Source organism: Paralichthys olivaceus, chromosome 8 (genome assembly GCF_024713975.1).
Source record: "Paralichthys olivaceus isolate ysfri-2021 chromosome 8, ASM2471397v2, whole genome shotgun sequence".
Taxonomy (NCBI): Eukaryota; Metazoa; Chordata; class Actinopteri; order Pleuronectiformes; family Paralichthyidae; genus Paralichthys; species Paralichthys olivaceus.
This window is the reverse complement of record NC_091100.1, coordinates 13,051,569-13,069,084: the sequence shown is the minus strand read 5'-3', so window position 1 is coordinate 13,069,084 and position 17,516 is coordinate 13,051,569. Positions and strand designations below refer to the sequence as shown.

Sequence of the window (17,516 nt, the reverse complement as noted above, 5' to 3'; positions counted from 1 at the left end):
TAATTATTTCCCGCTCCGGGCCGTACCACTGAATAAACCAGCGTGTTTTCATTTGTCTCTTTTACCATCAGTTCAGCTCATTTGCTCTTGACAACCTCAACTCAGTTTTGGGTCGCGGCTGTAAAAATGATGACCACTAAATTGAAAGCTTTGATTAGCTACAGACTGCAGACCACAGTTTCCACAGTAGTTGGAGTGAATCTCCTGGTCAGGATATTTTTATCTTGCTTTGAGCAAAGCAGAATTCTCCGACTCAGCACTTGATTGAATTGCTTGGGATTGGCATTTCTGCAGTACAGGCTGGTATTTTCGAGAGGGAAAAAAATAGGAATCTCTTGGGAATGGATGGAGAAGAAGAGATTTTTTTTTGGACCCACCATCAGTTGGCTGTTCTCTCTGTACCGGCAGGTTACACTGACAGTGCAACACAGTCCTGTGGAATTTATTAATATGGATAGATGTGACGGTTGCACATAGAACAATCATTTGGCCACTCGAGAGAGAGGATCATTTGTGGCTTTCATGTCAAGAGTGCTCTTATGAAAGTCGTCTTACTTTCCTCTGCTTGAAAATGCATCACATTTCAACAGCCATTGTATCTGGGCCCTGGATGTTAATACTGAAAATGAGGTGGAGAAGGGCCATGGGGTGGAAAAGCCATATTCCTCCTAATTGTTAGAGGAAAAGGGGATTTCATGCCCAGTTCCATAAACCAGATCAGTTTTCTTGCCTAATGAGGAGAGGAACAGGAACTGTCCTTGTCCCTGCTACTCTCACAAAAGCTGCATTGAAATCTGTTGAAGTTTAAATGATGACAAATACAACATTAATAAATATGTAATTTTGCTTTTTGATGCCAAACAAGTAGCAGATTTGAGTTTTATGGGGAATTTTATTGTTAGAAACATCTGAGTTTTAATGCACAAAAAGCCAACGTGCAGTTTCTCCATCTCCAAACCTCGTCTTCACACCAGCCCTCAGGCACGCAATTGTTCATCTGGAGAAGGATAAAGCAGAGCGTGATGGCTGGCTTTCAGTAAAGCTTCCAATGTGAACAGATGGCTTTGATTCATGCGGAGGCTCCAGACAGGATCTCCCTTGATGCCTCCTATTTTCTAAATGAGACATTTGTGTGCAAATGTATTGTTTATCAAGTTGTCACTAGTAACTCCAGTAATTAAAATGAAAGTTGGGCTTTTATGTTAAAAAAAAAGGCACAGGTGATGTCTACTTTGGTGTTTTTCTGACTCGAGTTGAAGATGTCTCGAAGATGTTGTACTCCTCTCCTCTCCTCTCCTCTCCTCTCCTCTCCTCTCCTCTCCTCTCCTCTCCTCTCCTCTCCTCTCCTCTCTATCTCCTCCTCCCCTGCTCTGCCTCTCCTCTCCATGATTTAGTGCTTCCCTGTCAGGACATGATATACTGTATGACACATACTTATTCCTGGCACCTTGACTAAGCCTGAGTGATGCTGAATACGTGTATATGTGCTTGACAAAAAACAGAGAGAAAGAAGAAAGACAGAGAGCTGAAGACAAAAAGACAAAAATAAAACACACTGAAGGCAAAATGCAGTTCAGTGGTTTGGAAAAAGACAATAAATAATATCTTACCTATAAATTTAGCTTCACACCCAGTCGTCCTTTTTTAACAGTTGAGGAATTTCTTTTTTCTGGTCTGCATCAGTCAGCTTTAAAAGTTAAAATGATTTGATTTCCACAGGTTAGTCCTACGATACATAAATTAATTCATACAGACAGAACAAAGCATCAGATTAGAATAAAGACTGCTTGGTCTTTTTCATTTCCACCACTAAAGAGATTATGATTTCACCCTGTGTCCATCGGGCTGTTTGTCTGTCAGCAAGATTACACTAAAAACTATTGAGCTGATTTCAAAGAAACTTTGTGAAGAGATGGGACATGAGCCAAGAAAAAATTTTTACATTTTGGCTAAGATCCAGACATACTGGCAATCCCAGAAAAATAAATGTTCACTCTCTTTAGCATCCTCAGTTAGAAGCTGACAGAGAATAATTCATGGGTGTTGATGTTTAGAAGACTGGCATCTATGACTGTGTGACAGAATGTCCGCCAAAATTCTTCAGGCACACGTCACCCGCTTCACACCTTTTTTGAGATGATGTCTTGAGGATGAAGGTTCAGAGCCCACTGCCATTATGCAGCTAACAATGGATGAACTCAAGTCCTCATTAAGCTGAGCAGGCACACAGTGATATATTTATTATTTAATATTTTATTTTGAAATGTCACAGGTTCACTTCAACTGATTTTACATTTTCACTCCTGTTACTACATAGTATTTTTCAGATATTTTATATCAGCTAATATATTGTGTCTTTTTATGCAGTTTTTTGTGACACACACCAGTGAAAGATATATTTTCATTAATGCCAGGATTATTGAACAATAAAGTTTGAGTCTTGAATCTCTACCAAGTGTCTTTCCGCGTTAATAAAACACAACCATATTTAAGGTGACACCTTGTTTCACAAAGACATTTTACACAGTGATAGAGAAGTAAGTTAACAGATGTAATGTAATAATAATAAACTATAAAAAAAGCCTTGGACACAAAGACTCTAACAAATCAACATTTAATGAGATCACTGACATACATACAGTGTTACACAATACCAAAAACAGATGAGTGCGTGCTTAGGCTCTGAGGACTACTCACATAAATGAAGTAAAATTGAATGACAGTTAAGAAAACATAAATAAAATAATCACAGTATATATAAAATCATATAAAACAGGTATGAGGGGGTTTCTAAAGAAAGACTGCACATTATGCTACAACAATACTACCATGTGGTCCTAAAAAAACAAATCAAATGTACTGACATGTGCAGACAGTAATAAATAATGAATCAGATAATAAATCAGAGTTAATCCTACAGCTGATGTTCAAAGTGGACTCAACAGCTGCTTCTACCGATGTGATAAAATGAGTTTTCTCCTGTTCTGCCTAAGGGGGTTACAACTGCTAAATATAAACACGTCATGTGACACAATAACTCAAGGAATCATGACACATTCTGAAAGATTAGAATCTAAGAATGAGGAATAACAAGTAAAACACTCCTACAAAGCAAATGTCCTTGAACTGTATTGCCATACAAAAGATTGGCAGAAGCACTTGGCATGGTTTGGGTGTTGGGAGTTTATCTCAGGAGTTGACTCTGAATAATGAACAGGAGTCAGGAGACCACAGTGAAAACATGTCAGAAGTTTCTATTGCTTCTGTTTGTTCGTTTTAGAGGTTTGTGGATGTTGATTTGTTTATGTATGTTTACATGGAAAATGACACATATCAATGCAATGAACAGGACTAAAGAAACACCATAGACCATATAAACATATAGACTTTATATAAAGATGGATCACGCAACACAACTGACCTCAAAGTTCTCATCAGTTCATCCTTGAGCCCAAGTGAATGTTTGCGTCAGACGTTGTGAAATTCCCTCTGAGTGTCTCTGATATATCACATTCACAAGAACTGTGACCTTGATCATTGACCTTTGAAATTGGAATCAGTTCATCGTTGACTCCAAGTGAACATTTGTACCAAATTTTAAGAAATCCTCTCAGGAGAATTTTGAAGTATCTTGCTCAAAAGGCTAAAAAATTGTCTTTTAAAAGTCACAGGAAGCTTGACTTTCAATGATCAAAATCATCCCTGAGTCCAACTGAACAATTTTTTCCCAAATGTTAACAAACTGCCTAAAAACGTTTTTTGAGAGCTTGTGTTCACAAGAACGTGACGGACAGACGGATGGACAACCTGAATCCTCTGCCTACTGGCTGTCTCTGGCGTGGAGGCATAAAAACGAACACTTGTCTGATGTGCACTAACATGGACAAGGTAGGATTTATCCATCTTTATATACAGTTTATGATTGGAACACTGTGGTAATGTCTTCTTTATAATATGCTTATGGAGCTTTGATTTTTATCATTTAACTATTAATTTTAATATTTATTATAAATATAAAGATATTTGTGATATGAAGACTCATATAATAAATACATTAGTTGAAATGACACCTAACAGGAATGAGTTTATATTAGGAATACTGTGCATTTTCAGTTAGAGGTAGCTTCCCCAAACTAAACGCAGATAAACTCACAGTATCTTCTCTGCCTGCGACTTTAAAAAGAACTACATCACTTTAACCCTCCACTTTAACAAGAAGCAGCTACATCACCCTGAGGCTACGTTTCTGTAAGACATAATCTAAATGAGACATCATGATTCACACTGTATCTCAGGAGAGAACAGTGAGCACTACGCTTCCCTTGGTCTTCTTGAGGATGTCCACAGCTTCAGCGTGAGTCACCCCCTCCAGGCAGTGTCCGTTCACGGCGATGATCTGATCTCCACCTTTCAACCTGCCGTCAGCTATGGCCGCCCCCTGCGGAGTACAAAGACAAGTCCATCACCATGTCTGGATTAAAGATCACAAGCTGCTTACAACAATGTGTCAACACAACAAATGTGGAAACCCGAGATAGTGCCATAATAAATGTCTTTATCCATGCATCCACCAGTCTACCCATCATCCTCGCATATATCCATCCATCTGTCCGTCAGTCAGTCCATTATCTATACTGTTTATCATTTAAGGTTTGTGGGAGCTGGAGCCAACCACAGCTGATTTTGAGCAAGAGGCGGGGTACTATATAGATTGATTATCCAATTCAGATCATTAACTTTATATTTAATTATAATATATTACTTCATAATGTAATAATATAGAATTACTGCAGTAAAATTAAAAGGTTAAAAACATTATTTTGTTTATATTAGTTTTAATATTCGTATAATATTAATAGTACATAAATCTTTTGTTTTGTTTTAGACAGCCAATAATAATACAACAACAGTACAGTAATACTACTGCGATAACCACTGCCAGACACTATGGAATCCATACACTCACATCCACACTGTCTAACAGACAGCATACATTTTGAAATAAATATATTTTATTCTGTTTATTCTTTATTCTCATCTTAGGCCCTTTGTCATAATTATGGTGAACACTCATCTCCAATGTGAACACAGACGCTTTGTTGCTATAACTGATATCCTGAACCAGGAACCCCCCCCCCCCCCCCGGAGGACGTCATCTCACCTTGTTGAAGACGGTTTTGATGTAGATGGGCAGATCTCCGTGAGGACTGCCGAACCCTCCCACGATGCTGAAGCCCAGGCCCGAGGAGCCTCTCTCCAGAGTGATGGTCTTATACATGCGAGCGCTGTGGGAACATGACGCAAAGACAACTGTAGTTGTGTTGCTCAGCTGTGTGTGAGTGAGCCTTTCTGATCTGAATAGGTGAGAAAAGAAAGGTGAAGATCTGTGGAATCATTTCTAACACCTTTTCAAAACTCAAATACTCCAGAGTGAGCCCTCTCAACCTTGGTGTTGCCTGGTTTGCACAAACGGATGCAGCAGATTTTAGATTGATAAGATGATGCATCTTGAATTATATCAAAATATCTGTTGTAGTATTTTCAGATGTATTATTTAATAGCTGAAGACCTAATTTTCTCGACGGATAGAGATTTTTGTCTTCGGTATATTTGTGTAGAAATCTCACAAAGTAGAAGTTACACATTACATAACTCGTCCCGATTCTGTTGTCAAGGGGAAGGGGGGGGGTTGGCCTTATTCTGTGTATAAACCAGGACTGAGTAGAACAGGAGGAGAGTTACCAGAGGTTATTGTGGGAGCAGGGCAGACTGCTGGGTTGGCCAAGAGACCGCGCATGGACTTCACTGTCGTCCTTCGTGCTGCACCCAGCTGAACCTGCTGCCACCTACAGACACACATACACATGAAATAACTACATCAACAATGTGGGAATGTGGAGATTGATAAACATAATTTTGAAGCCTTAACTGATCTTAAATAGCAATGAAGTAGTTGGGTAGTAAAGTGATTTCTTATTGCTGCATCAATATTTTCATGCCTGTGGTAATGTTCATGCAGTGGGAGCAATACAACATGTAATGCACTGCACTGATTCCTTCTTCCTTACAAATATCCCTTTTCTCTCAAGCTTATTAACACAGAGGCAAACAGCACTATTGTCTTGATCTCGATCTACGTCCAACAAACTGATAATGAAGTGACGGCTGCAGCAGACGTAGATCTCAATCGTACTTTCCAGTTGATATTCCTCCTGAGCAGTAGGGGGTGTGTGTTGATGACCAAAGAAAATCAAGTTCAGGCCAGTGGTCACAGGTTCTGCTGACGTGTAATAGATGGATGCATGTCTGCGGCCTCACCTGCAGACTGATGGTTCCAGTGGCGTTCTTCAGCAGGGCTCCGGCGTGGACGTGAGTCATTCCGTCCGTGGGCACGTCATTGATACTGAGGAGCTTGTCTCCTGTCTGATGGACAAATAAAAACAAAATCTTTAATATTCATGAGGAAACTGTACTGAGTTAGATTAATCTCAGAAGTGAATTATTATTATTATAGAATTATTATTATTAACACCAAGCTTTACCCTGACTGTGAATACCTTTTTTAAATGATGCTTTCAGGTGCAAGATAGAAACTGATCCTTGGCTAACCTCTTGAGGTGTCCCTCTAATTACAAATATGTACAATATTTATTCTGTATATTACTATAATTTGCAGACTTTTACTTTTTATTTGTACATGGATCATATAGGTTGAGGTGAACAATAACAACCCAGGTATGTGAGCTATAAGTTTTAAACAAAACTAATGTTTCTTTATCTCAATAAACATACATTAAGTTAAGTGGGTGACCTCTTTTTAATCATCTCATGATGGAAGCTTTACCTCAGGCAGCTACAACATTAACATGCTGCTTACGCAGATACTCCAGCAATAATACAGTACTTTTACTTAATTGATGTAGTTTTACATAAGTAGAATTTTTCATGCAGCACATTTACTTACAGGACATTGTTTGTCCCCAGAGATATGGTGGTGAATACATCAACTCTCACGCACACACACACACACACACACACACACACACACACACACACACACACACACAGACACACACACACACAGACACACACACACACACACGCACACACACAGGCCCACACACACACACAGACAGGTGCACATGCATGGGTACTCCTCACCTGTAATTGCTGTGTTTTGGCAGCCAGTCCATTGGTATCCATGGTAGCAATAAAAAGAGGTACGTTGCCATGGGGACTGCCCACTCCTCCTGCTACACTGATGCCCAGGGAGTCACATGGCCCCTGTGGTGATGCCACACACACATTATACAAACTGTTAGACAACACGTAATCTATATGGTTATATAAATATATATATAAATGTATATGTGTGTGTGTGTGTGTTAATACATATAAACAGTTTATCTGGAAATTATAACTTGAAGTGAAAAAAACAATTATTATTTCAAAAATACTGAAGAATTTCTCCAAGGCAATATGGGTCACAAATAAAACAATTGTTGACAGTTATATAAAGATTGGATGCTCTACCTTTTGTATTATTACTTTTCTGACGTCAGGGAAGTCTTGAAATGCTGTGGAAGGAGAGAGAGAGAGAGAGAGAGAGAGATCTTATGTTTCTATGAAGATGGTAACAGCATAACTTCTGAACAAAGTGAATTTTTGAGCATTTAAAAGCTTCAATTGAAATCAGAATGAATGGTTCAGACTTGACTGTCACTCACTACAGCTCCCTGCTTTGTTATTAGTCTCCCTCTGGTGGCCGATTGAAGCATCACCTCCACTCGAGGGGGTCAGGGTGGAGCAGTCAGAGTCTTCGCTCTGGATAAAACACAACTTAAAGTATTCCTAGGTTCATAAAGTACTATCGTTAAAATACAGCATAAGACTAACACTTAAACTAGTGAATACAATATCTAAGAAAGTCTGGACTTAGTCGATACAATACAAATGATACATTAATCAGTGCAGGGCAGTTAAACATGTGCCAACTTCATATATTGTCTGTTTTTCCAGTCACTGTTTAGACGAAGACATCCAGGAGAAGCGACATACCTGGCTCTGCTGTGAGTACTGCACCCCCGCTTTAAAACGAGCCACCTCCAGATGAACCACTCCACTGTAACTCTGAGAGAGAGGCGACACACAAATCCATAAAACTTCCCACTGCTACTAAGTGTTCATTTGTTTCTACCCTTTTTGTACAAGTGAGAATAATTCAGACCTGCAGAAGCTTCTGTACGTGTTCCTGTGATGCTGCGCGCACGTCCTCCTCGTTGATCGACAGGATCTGGTCACCTAGCAACAAACTGCCATCTGAATCTGCTACGCCTCCTCTGATGATATCTGATACAAAGACGCCCGTGTCATTACTGTAGGAAGAAAACAGAGGTCACAAACTGCGTCTGCTCCACGCTCATAAAGTAAATTATGTGACCTGTAAACCTGCTGCTTTGCATAATGTCACACTTGTTTGTGCAAACACGCGAAGCTGCATGAAAATCTGCACCTCAGCTCTGAGAAATAATGTGTCCTCTCTGCACTTTATGGGGATTATTCGATGCTTTAAGGGTGTGTCATTTCATTACGTTTCTATCACCTCATTTTTACAATCATTGTCCATGTTTCTATAAAGTCCCTGACCTTTAACTAAGTAAAGACCCTAAGGCTTGAGAACACACTCTTTGTCAGGAACATTCTTTGCAAGACTTCAGGTGGTTGAAATACGTATATTTTTTAATTTAAATGGTAAATTAATGAAGGTGAAAATAACTTATTCAAAACAATTTAAAAAATCTCCTTGAGAAATTTATATGTAAAATGGTACCAAGTGATTTTAAATGCAAAAGAAAAATAACCAGTAAATAATTGATTCTGAGATAGTTTCGTTTTATCAATTTAAATACAAATAGCTTGAAATTATTTTTAAATGTAGAACAACTAGGAATACTCCCCTGCAGTTATATGCCTCCTGCAACCACTGCAGTTTCAGACAACAGAGATATTGTTGAGATTCACATGAGGTAACCATGACCTCTGACCTTTGACCACTGAAATCTAATCAGCTAATCTTAGTGTCCAGTTGACAAATGGCCCAAATTCCCTAAAGGCAAATTTGAGAGATCATGTTCAAGAGGCTAAAAACCTGTTTTGTAAGGTCATCACAATCCAATCAGTCCATCTTTGAGTCCAACTGAATGTTTGTACCATTTCCTTTAAGGTGTTCTTGAGATATCATGACGTACAGACGTAATGCCTCGTCTTATTATGCCAGACTTGATTTAGCCTTTACCAAACCGACTGACAGAAGACTAGCTCTTTTTCCTTCAAGCATTAACCTGAAGCACTCCTACTTAGATCCACGAGTGTTTGCTCAAACTATAATGATATTTCATTATTCTGGCGACAGAAGAATCCTGCATCTAAATAACCAACTAACTTCAACTTCCATAACAAAAAGTAAATAGGGATTAAATCTGTGGTCAGAAATAGGTTGGACAGTTGATGCCTTGTTTCCTTATATAGTCTCATGATTCAGCAAATATATGGCCCCATTTCGTTTCTCACCTGTTTCTCATCCTCACGAGCAGTTTGAGCTGAACGAGTGGAGTGTTTACACTTATGTCTAATAAAAAATACACTGAAGCTTGTAGATGTCATCATTACTCCACTGGTTTGAGTCACAGTTGTCAGGAGCAGTCTCAGTGATCTAAAGCTCTTACAGTAAACACCACAGTAGATCTGTTTTAATCCAGGCTCTGAAACTCTAATTAATTATTCATTCTTGGGATGTAAAATGATCATTTGGCTTTAATGCACTTTGGATTTGTACTGCAACATCCTATGTCATCTAACCTTTAGGTAAACGTGGCCTGACATCACTAATCCACGTTAGAGGTTTCTCATAACTTCTCTCCTGTCTGCAGCCTGTGTGTGTGTTTGTGTGTGTGTGTGTGTGCGCGCTCGTCTCCATTGCTCTTCACACAAACTGACCATCACATGTACATCAATGATGTCAGTTAATGAAATGGTTCCGGTCACTTTAACCCTGATGTCCTTGCTGTGCGTGTCACGTCTTGTGTTGTGTGTGTGTGGCAGTTGAGCTGCGTGCACGCAAGATGTTGGACTTTTTAATGTGTTTAAATACGTGTCTCATAAACTCTAGAGTGAATCAAACCCAAATTAAACTTCAGTCCTGTTCACATCCTCATAACTTCTGATTAGTGTTTGTGTTTATTATTAACGTGTGAGGTGAGTGCAGTTCAGTGGGGGAGTGAGGAGGGAGGCTTTCAGGGGGACTCAAGGGTCAATCAAGGGGACCCTCCTGGACCCCCCAGTATTTGACACCTAGAATATACCTTTTTCCGACTGTGGTGAACCCGAGCCCCTCTCCAGGACGAGGCCTGAGCTCCATGCTAAAGACGTCCCACAGGTCCTCCTCCCTGTACGCCTCCTGGTGCCTGAAGACGCGCAGGCAAACACGTTGGGTGGTGAGCCGCAGCACTCCGATAGCTTCGTCGTGAGTAGCCTGCCGCAGGTCTATGCCGTTTACCTGTGAGGACGTGAGGGGGGGGGGGTTACGATGAATCATATTTGCTGCTTCTTGCTGATTTGCACGATTTGTTTTGTGCGTGATCATTTTTGAAATCGTCATTTCAACTAATCCATTGTCTTGCGGGATATCTTGCTGATTTAAAATTAGTCGACTGGTTAAAACATTTAATAAATGAGAAATTAAACATAATTTACAATATTTCATAATAGAATAAAAACTCAAAGGCACATGGCAGTAATTCAGTTAACTCTTGTTTTGATTTTTATAAAGAAGTAAATAAAATACTATGAAATATGATGTGAAAACAAACAAACATACAAACAAAAATAATGTTCTTCTGCTGAGCATAAAAAAAACAAAGTGGAGCAGTACTATTAGATTTTCATTTGTGTTTTTATCTCATTAACTATAACAGAATAATAACAATGTGATATTTGTGTACCTCTAATATCTGGTCTCCAGCCTGCAGCCTTCCATCTCTCTGTGCTGCTCCTCCATCATTCACTTCATGGATTACTACTGCCCCCTGGTGGAAGAATAAGACAACACTCCCATTAACAAAGATACCTCTGCTACAATCGAGCTCTATCAGAATTAGCCCTGTTATACTTAATCTTTCACAATACACTTTCCATTCACAAATAAAAGGTGAGCACAAATACTGAAAATAGAGTAAATAATGAATAAATGATGAGTTTGACAGTAACAACAACAATTTATTTAGATTTATATTGAGTGTCAGATGTCATTCAGCAGTTCATACCAGCAGAGTGTCACATCCTCCCACAATGCTGAGGCCCAGGCCCACGCTTCCTTTGCAGATCTCTATCGTGCTTTCCCTGCCAGCTGCGACCGGGCAGCTCAGGGGGTCAGACGTCGTGGCCGCAGATCCCAGCCATTCAGACTGTACTGCAGGAGAGGAGTGTGTGGTATTGAGGGATGAAGAGGAGGAAACGGGGAGGGTGAGGGACGGTATGGGAGAGGTAGAGCAGGGATGGGAGAGGGGTGCGGCGAGAGGAAGAGTGGAGGAGGAGAGACTGCTGGAACGGCTGATGGAGAGCTTGACAGTGACCCGATGTTTGAGAATCAAACTGGACACCTAGACATGGAGAGGACAGGCAAGTCATAAATCATTAAATCGGGATGACCTTGAAGTGCACATTGTGTGTGTGTGTTTGTGTGTGTGTGTGTGTGTGTCTCTCTGTGTGTGTCTGTGTGTTTTTACCTTTTCCACTGACAGTCCAGCTACATGTTCATCACCCACTGCTATGATAATGTCTCCAGTCATTATCCTGCCATCCTGCATACACACAGACACAAGGATAAACTAGAATGGTAGAAGAGCCCACATCTCCACCAAGTCTCAACAGTCTCCTTAAATCACACCCATAGATATCACTTCCCTCCAACACCCATTAATTATTCTCTGGAATAGGGTGGAAATAAAACTTTGCAATGTTTAAGGAAGTGAATAAAAAATCCTGGATCTACACCAAAACTTAACAGGTTCTTCTTATCAGACTGATAACACATCCTTCCACTAAGTTTGGTTACATAAATAAACAAACCGGCCAACAAATGGACAGGGGTGAAAAGATAACCTCTTTGCCAGGGGTTAGAAAAAAGGGAGTCGAGTAAAACTAATGAGGAATTGACATAAACACCACCACACACAAAGAACACTGGCTCAACCATTGTACATAATAATACAATTTAAGGTATCCTACATTTACACTACGCTTCTCAAAGACTTTTCAGAGGTAACGACTGCACTTTTTACTCCACTATAGTTTATTTATAGTTTATTTACGGATCAGCTTGATGCATTGTTTTAAACATTACAAAATAGCTTCCACCTCATCCCTTTAACTTTAAAACATTAAAAGCTGCTTACACCTTTAAAATAATCCAATATTATAAAAGTGCCCATACTTTAATACTTGTTGTTGTACATTTTGTTAATAATACCTTTGTATTTATTATATTGAGGTATGGATTATTTCCTCCACCACTGATAAAACATGTGTAGTAAAGCAACACATGACAATTACATTAAGCAAGAGAGGAATAAATGATAGTGAAACAATTGAGATTAAGCAACATAGAATTGTTGCTGATGAAGACGTAGATAATTGCGATAATGCTACTGATGGTGCCGCACCTTACTAGCTGTGCCGTGCTGGACCAGAGACCTGACCACCACTCCGTCCTTGTCTTCTGCCAGGCAGAGGCCAAGACCTGCATGGTCCTGGAGGATGAGGAGACAAAGAAAGAAGAAGAAGACCATAAACTTTAATTTGAACTAACTAAGAATAACAGCAGTTTATAAAAGAGATGTTTTTTGTTTATATCATATTTTTCCCTCTTGTATTATAATCACTCTTGTGTCAAGGCGGTTTTTACAACAATAAGATTCTGTTGAAGCTCAATCATTACTTTGAACTGTGCTGTGGTTAATGCCAAGATGCACTGATGTGACAGTACCTGAGGAAGGACGACATGATGGATGACGCTGGATAACACTCCACGTTCTGCAGAGTCTACCTGGGAGTCGACCGTGTCCTCACACTCTGATCTGGATTCCTGGGCCTTTTGACTCTGAGCTTTATTTCTTGTAAAACAACACAATGAACTGCTGTTACACCCGAACTGTTCAACACCTGAATATATATATATACATACATATATATTAAAAAATCACCTGATGAGAATGATCTTGACTTTAGATGGAGCACTGTTAATGATGGTGGAGGCATTCTGGTGACTGCGACCGTACAAGATCTGACCATTGATCTAAAAGAAAAATAACAATTCCTTATCTCATTCGTCTCCACATTAATCTGTCTTTCTGCCATCTTCGTCTCCCTCCCCCGCTCTGTCTCACCCGTCAGCTTCTCCTCGTTCTCTTTTTCCTCCTCATCTCTATTTCACAGCTTGTCATTGCAAGAATCCAACCCAGCTCCAACCATCCTTCAAATGCTAATTTGTCAGATAAATCTTCTGTACTCCCCCATGCCTACTACCCACAAACCACCGCTCTCCCTCTGCTGCTCTCAGTTTTTTACTCTGGTACTTTGTCTCCCTCTGTAGGACTCCAACCTTTTCCTGGCCCCTCTCTCACCTGTTCCTATTCATTCTTCTCTTTACCTCCAGTAGCTCGTCTCCAATCCGTATCCTCCCGTCTAAACCAGCAGGACCTTCAGGGTCTATATCTGCCACAAAGACACTCATGCGGGCCCTGGAGCCGTCCTTGTTCCCCGTGAGACTGATTCCCAGGCCGTGAGCCGTGGGGTCCTTCTCCAGCTCAATCATGTGAAGCTTCCCTGACAGGCTGCCGTAGCGCTGCAGCATCTTTTCTAAGAGAGTCAGAGTTAGGATAAAAAAATCCGGAGGCCATTAGAAAGAGGAAATGGTACAAGGCAGAAAAAAATGGTGAGATGCTACATGTAATGACTGACAGTGTGGAGAGGAAGCATAATACCCTTGAGGCACTTGTCTGTGTGTCAGTGTGTGTGTGTGTGTGTGTGTGTGTGTGGGAGGGGATTCTGTGTGCTGGTTAACTTATCTATATGTGCATAGGTGCATGTCTATATTCGTGTATAATGACGTGTGCTCTAACATTTTACATATTATGCCTTCTGGAGGTTTTTTGGCCACTGTAGACCAGGTCCCTATTTTGGTTGATTTTATCACAGACTATCTACAAAGATGGACAATGTGTCTCTTGCATTTATCCTCCTGTTATACAAAAATGAGGCTAATATATCCCAGTTACAGGTACCACCATCTTATGCTTTTTGATATAATTTGGACTCCGAGTTTTTGCAGTCGTGATGTAAAGCTTACTGAAGTGGTGCCCTTACATGCATTCGACCAATAGCTGGTTATTCCATCCACTAACATGGAGGAGGTATGGTTTGTGACCTATACTGCAGGCAGCCACCAGGGGGTCTCAAAATGATTTGTCGTCCCTTTTGGGGAGCAGTCATGTCGTCCATATTTCATTACAGTCTATGGTTCTCACGCATGTGTGCAATGATTTATTACATATTCCAGCCAATGGTGGGACACTATTCCACCGTTGCACAGGAGTGGAGTTTTACAAATGTTTTATGAAGAAGAAAAGGGATTGATCTCACACTTGATGCGGAGCTCGAGTAGCAAGAAGTTTCTTTAATAGAAAACTCAACCAGGCACCTCCCAGTGCTGCAGTGAGTAAATCAAAGTATTGATTAAAATTGAGCCACAGTTATTTCGGGAGGAAAAAAAGACAAAACTCTAAGTTCTCGTCTGAAAACTAAAAACCAAATGAAAGTCTCTCCCCCAAGAACATGGTGCTTTTCAGGCTTTTGTGTTCTGGACTTACAACACTTGCACATTAAAGCTTGGGCTTAGCCAACTGGCTTCACACGTGAGTAGCATGGCGATAGTATTTGCTCAAATGACTCTCTGTGACTTTCTGACAATGGTCTTTTTTTTGCTCTGTATAGCAAAAACTCTTTCTGGAACAGAGGGCATCACATAACCATGCGACTGTGACTGCTTTATTAAAATCGCCACACATGTCCTGTTCCGGATGGCTTTGGAGGATGCCTGTTTGTTTGTGTAATGTCGCTATAAGCTGACTCACTTCTGCCCCTGTCGCCCTCGTCTTCAGCTGTTGCTGCGATCGGTGCTGTGACAGATACGGGGCTCCTCCGATCCTTTCTCTCGGATGCTGGTGAAGGTACCTTGGGAGAAGTTTTGCATTATTGAACAGGCAGGGTTGGAGATGCCTCAGGGGTCCTTCGGGCATGAGTTGGACTACCCCTGAGGCTTGCTCAGTGTGCTTGATGTAGCAGTGAGAAAAACTGACGAACAGAATGAATTAATGAACACAGTTTTAATGTCAGCTAAAAATAACATGAAAGTTGACCAGAATCATGCATTATTTTGCAACCAACTTGGAGTGCATGGAAAAATAACTTCAAAAGAATGTACTGTCTATTTAGAGAGTTATGCATCTCCATCAAAGAGAAAAACAAAGGGCTTTAACAAACAAGGTAGCTGCAAGGGACTTTGAACTACAAGGGTTCTATCCACAAATATGCACGTTAATTACATTTTAGGAAGTTGGCTTAGCGCAAATGCTAATCCAAGGCTTCTTTTAAGATGCCCTGTACCCATGATAATGCACACACATACACAAACAACAATGTACTAACCTTAAAGGGGGTGGGAGTGAAGGGGTTTGAAGGGGAGAGACTAAGGAACAAACCACTGCAGGACTCTGTTTCCTACAATCATGAGGGGAAACACAAATAAAGTTCTACATGCATCACTAACAAAAACAGAAATGTACCGCTTAAAAAACCCTTTAAAGCTGCGTCAATCTTTTTGGAATACCATGTGGGTGTCAATGACTCATTACTCTATCTATAGGGTATACATAACATTCCCTATACATTACAGCCATAAACAGTCAAACAACTGTGTGGGAACAGAAACAGAGAAAATATGACTTCACAGCTTCTCATCTGTTCAAACGAAATCAAAATCTCTATATCTTTTACGTTTTATATTGACACCGCCTTTAAAACACATAAAAATAGCTGCTGCTCTTTGATTCAGTGTTGCTGTAAACAGTTTATATTTAAGTTCAAGTTTTACATTAGAAAAGAGAAAGGACTAGAAATACAGCAACAAGAAATATACCTCTGTCAACCAGTTCAGTCTACGTACATGTTCTTACCAGACGAGAGGACAGTGTGACCTTTGACCAATGAAACATAAAACTTTTTAAGAAATTCCCTGAATGAGATAGAATGTTCAAGGCATCAAGAACATATTTTGTAAGGTTGTTGTGATCCAAAACCTAATCAGATAATCTGTGGGTCTAACTGATAAACTTGAAAGGGTTTTCTGAAGGCATTCTTACGATAGGATGTTCACAAGGCAAAAAAAGTTGATCTTGAACTCTTCCTCGTCATCCTTATGTAACAGTGACTGTTTGTGCCAGATGTCATGATATTCCCTATCGTTGTTCCTGATATTTCGATCACATTGACCTTGACTTTTAAACACTATAATCTAATCAGTTCATCTCTGAGTCCAACCAAACGTAGTCAATTTGGAGGAATTCCCTCAGACTCCTGTTCAGATATTGGATTCACAACAGGTGGCCATGTAACCTTAAGCTTTGACCTTAAAACACTTAAATCAAATCAGTGAATCTGTGAGTCCAGGTAAAATTTGAAGGAATTCCCTCTTGCAAGCGGCTGTCACCGGTGAGATAAAAAATTATTAGTTAAAGTTGGAGTGAGTGTTACCTTGTTGCCGTGTGAATTGGGTTGTGGGGTCGGAGTTAGTCTTTCATTGTTGGTGAGCATTGTAGACTGTGGGTGAAGAACAAAACACAGAGTAGGCAGATGACTATCTACATGACTGTGAAACATAGACACTTCAAATGCTGTGTCCAATATGATAAGATATCCAAGATACCACATAAGTTTCAGCTAAAGATACATTTGTTCAGCGATAACTAGTAATTACAATGCTACAAACGTCTTATAAGATGTCCAACAGAACAAACTGCACAATCTCTCTGCATATGTTGAGTAATGTGATTTAGTGTGAAAAAATCTGGAGCCTCAAGAGACCGAAATTCCACACAATGGAAAGTATTGGTAAAGTACCTGCTTAAACGTAGAACAGTGCCTTTACATCAGTAGAAATATACACTTTCTTTCCTTTTATTGCTGTATTTGAAGACGTAGTACCTGAGATCTGTGTTGTCCAGACTGGACCAGGAAGACCACAGTGTCTCCAGCCCTGCGGATGGCCTCCACTGCCTGCTCATGGCTGGCGTCTCTTAAGTCCACACCACAAACCTTAGCAATGTCAACACACAACAAATATTGGACATGGACACGTGTCAGGTGGCAAAACAAGGGTACGCAAGGAGATAACCTGAAACAAA

The 17,516-nt window shown here is 40.1% G+C and overlaps 1 protein-coding gene across 6 annotated transcripts in view; it reads right to left on the bottom strand.

The window, feature by feature from the left end:
- Nucleotides 1–2,598: 2,598 nt before the first annotated feature.
- Nucleotides 2,599–17,516, bottom strand: part of LOC109637743 (multiple PDZ domain protein) — a 39,757-nt gene continuing 24,839 nt past the window's right edge. For 4 of the 6 annotated variants that reach the window (XM_069529985.1, XM_069529988.1, XM_069529991.1 and 1 more), the window contains 21 exons: nt 17,317–17,427; nt 16,867–16,932; nt 15,763–15,834; nt 15,189–15,288; nt 13,706–13,914; nt 13,260–13,351; nt 13,043–13,169; nt 12,720–12,806; nt 11,784–11,858; nt 11,322–11,657; nt 11,001–11,084; nt 10,362–10,555; nt 8,228–8,375; nt 8,059–8,130; nt 7,728–7,851; nt 7,534–7,577; nt 7,162–7,284; nt 6,319–6,423; nt 5,743–5,846; nt 5,162–5,285; nt 2,599–4,438 (listed from right to left, as the gene is read on the bottom strand). In XM_069529985.1, the coding sequence (XP_069386086.1) occupies nt 4,292–4,438; nt 5,162–5,285; nt 5,743–5,846; nt 6,319–6,423; nt 7,162–7,284; nt 7,534–7,577; nt 7,728–7,851; nt 8,059–8,130; nt 8,228–8,375; nt 10,362–10,555; nt 11,001–11,084; nt 11,322–11,657; nt 11,784–11,858; nt 12,720–12,806; nt 13,043–13,169; nt 13,260–13,351; nt 13,706–13,914; nt 15,189–15,288; nt 15,763–15,834; nt 16,867–16,932; nt 17,317–17,427 (2,544 nt within the window). In that variant the 3' untranslated portion in view covers nt 2,599–4,291. The remainder of the gene's footprint in view (nt 4,439–5,161; nt 5,286–5,742; nt 5,847–6,318; nt 6,424–7,161; nt 7,285–7,533; nt 7,578–7,727; nt 7,852–8,058; nt 8,131–8,227; nt 8,376–10,361; nt 10,556–11,000; nt 11,085–11,321; nt 11,658–11,783; nt 11,859–12,719; nt 12,807–13,042; nt 13,170–13,259; nt 13,352–13,705; nt 13,915–15,188; nt 15,289–15,762; nt 15,835–16,866; nt 16,933–17,316; nt 17,428–17,516) is intronic. The other 2 variants (XM_069529987.1, XM_069529990.1) reach the window with 2 other exon arrangements.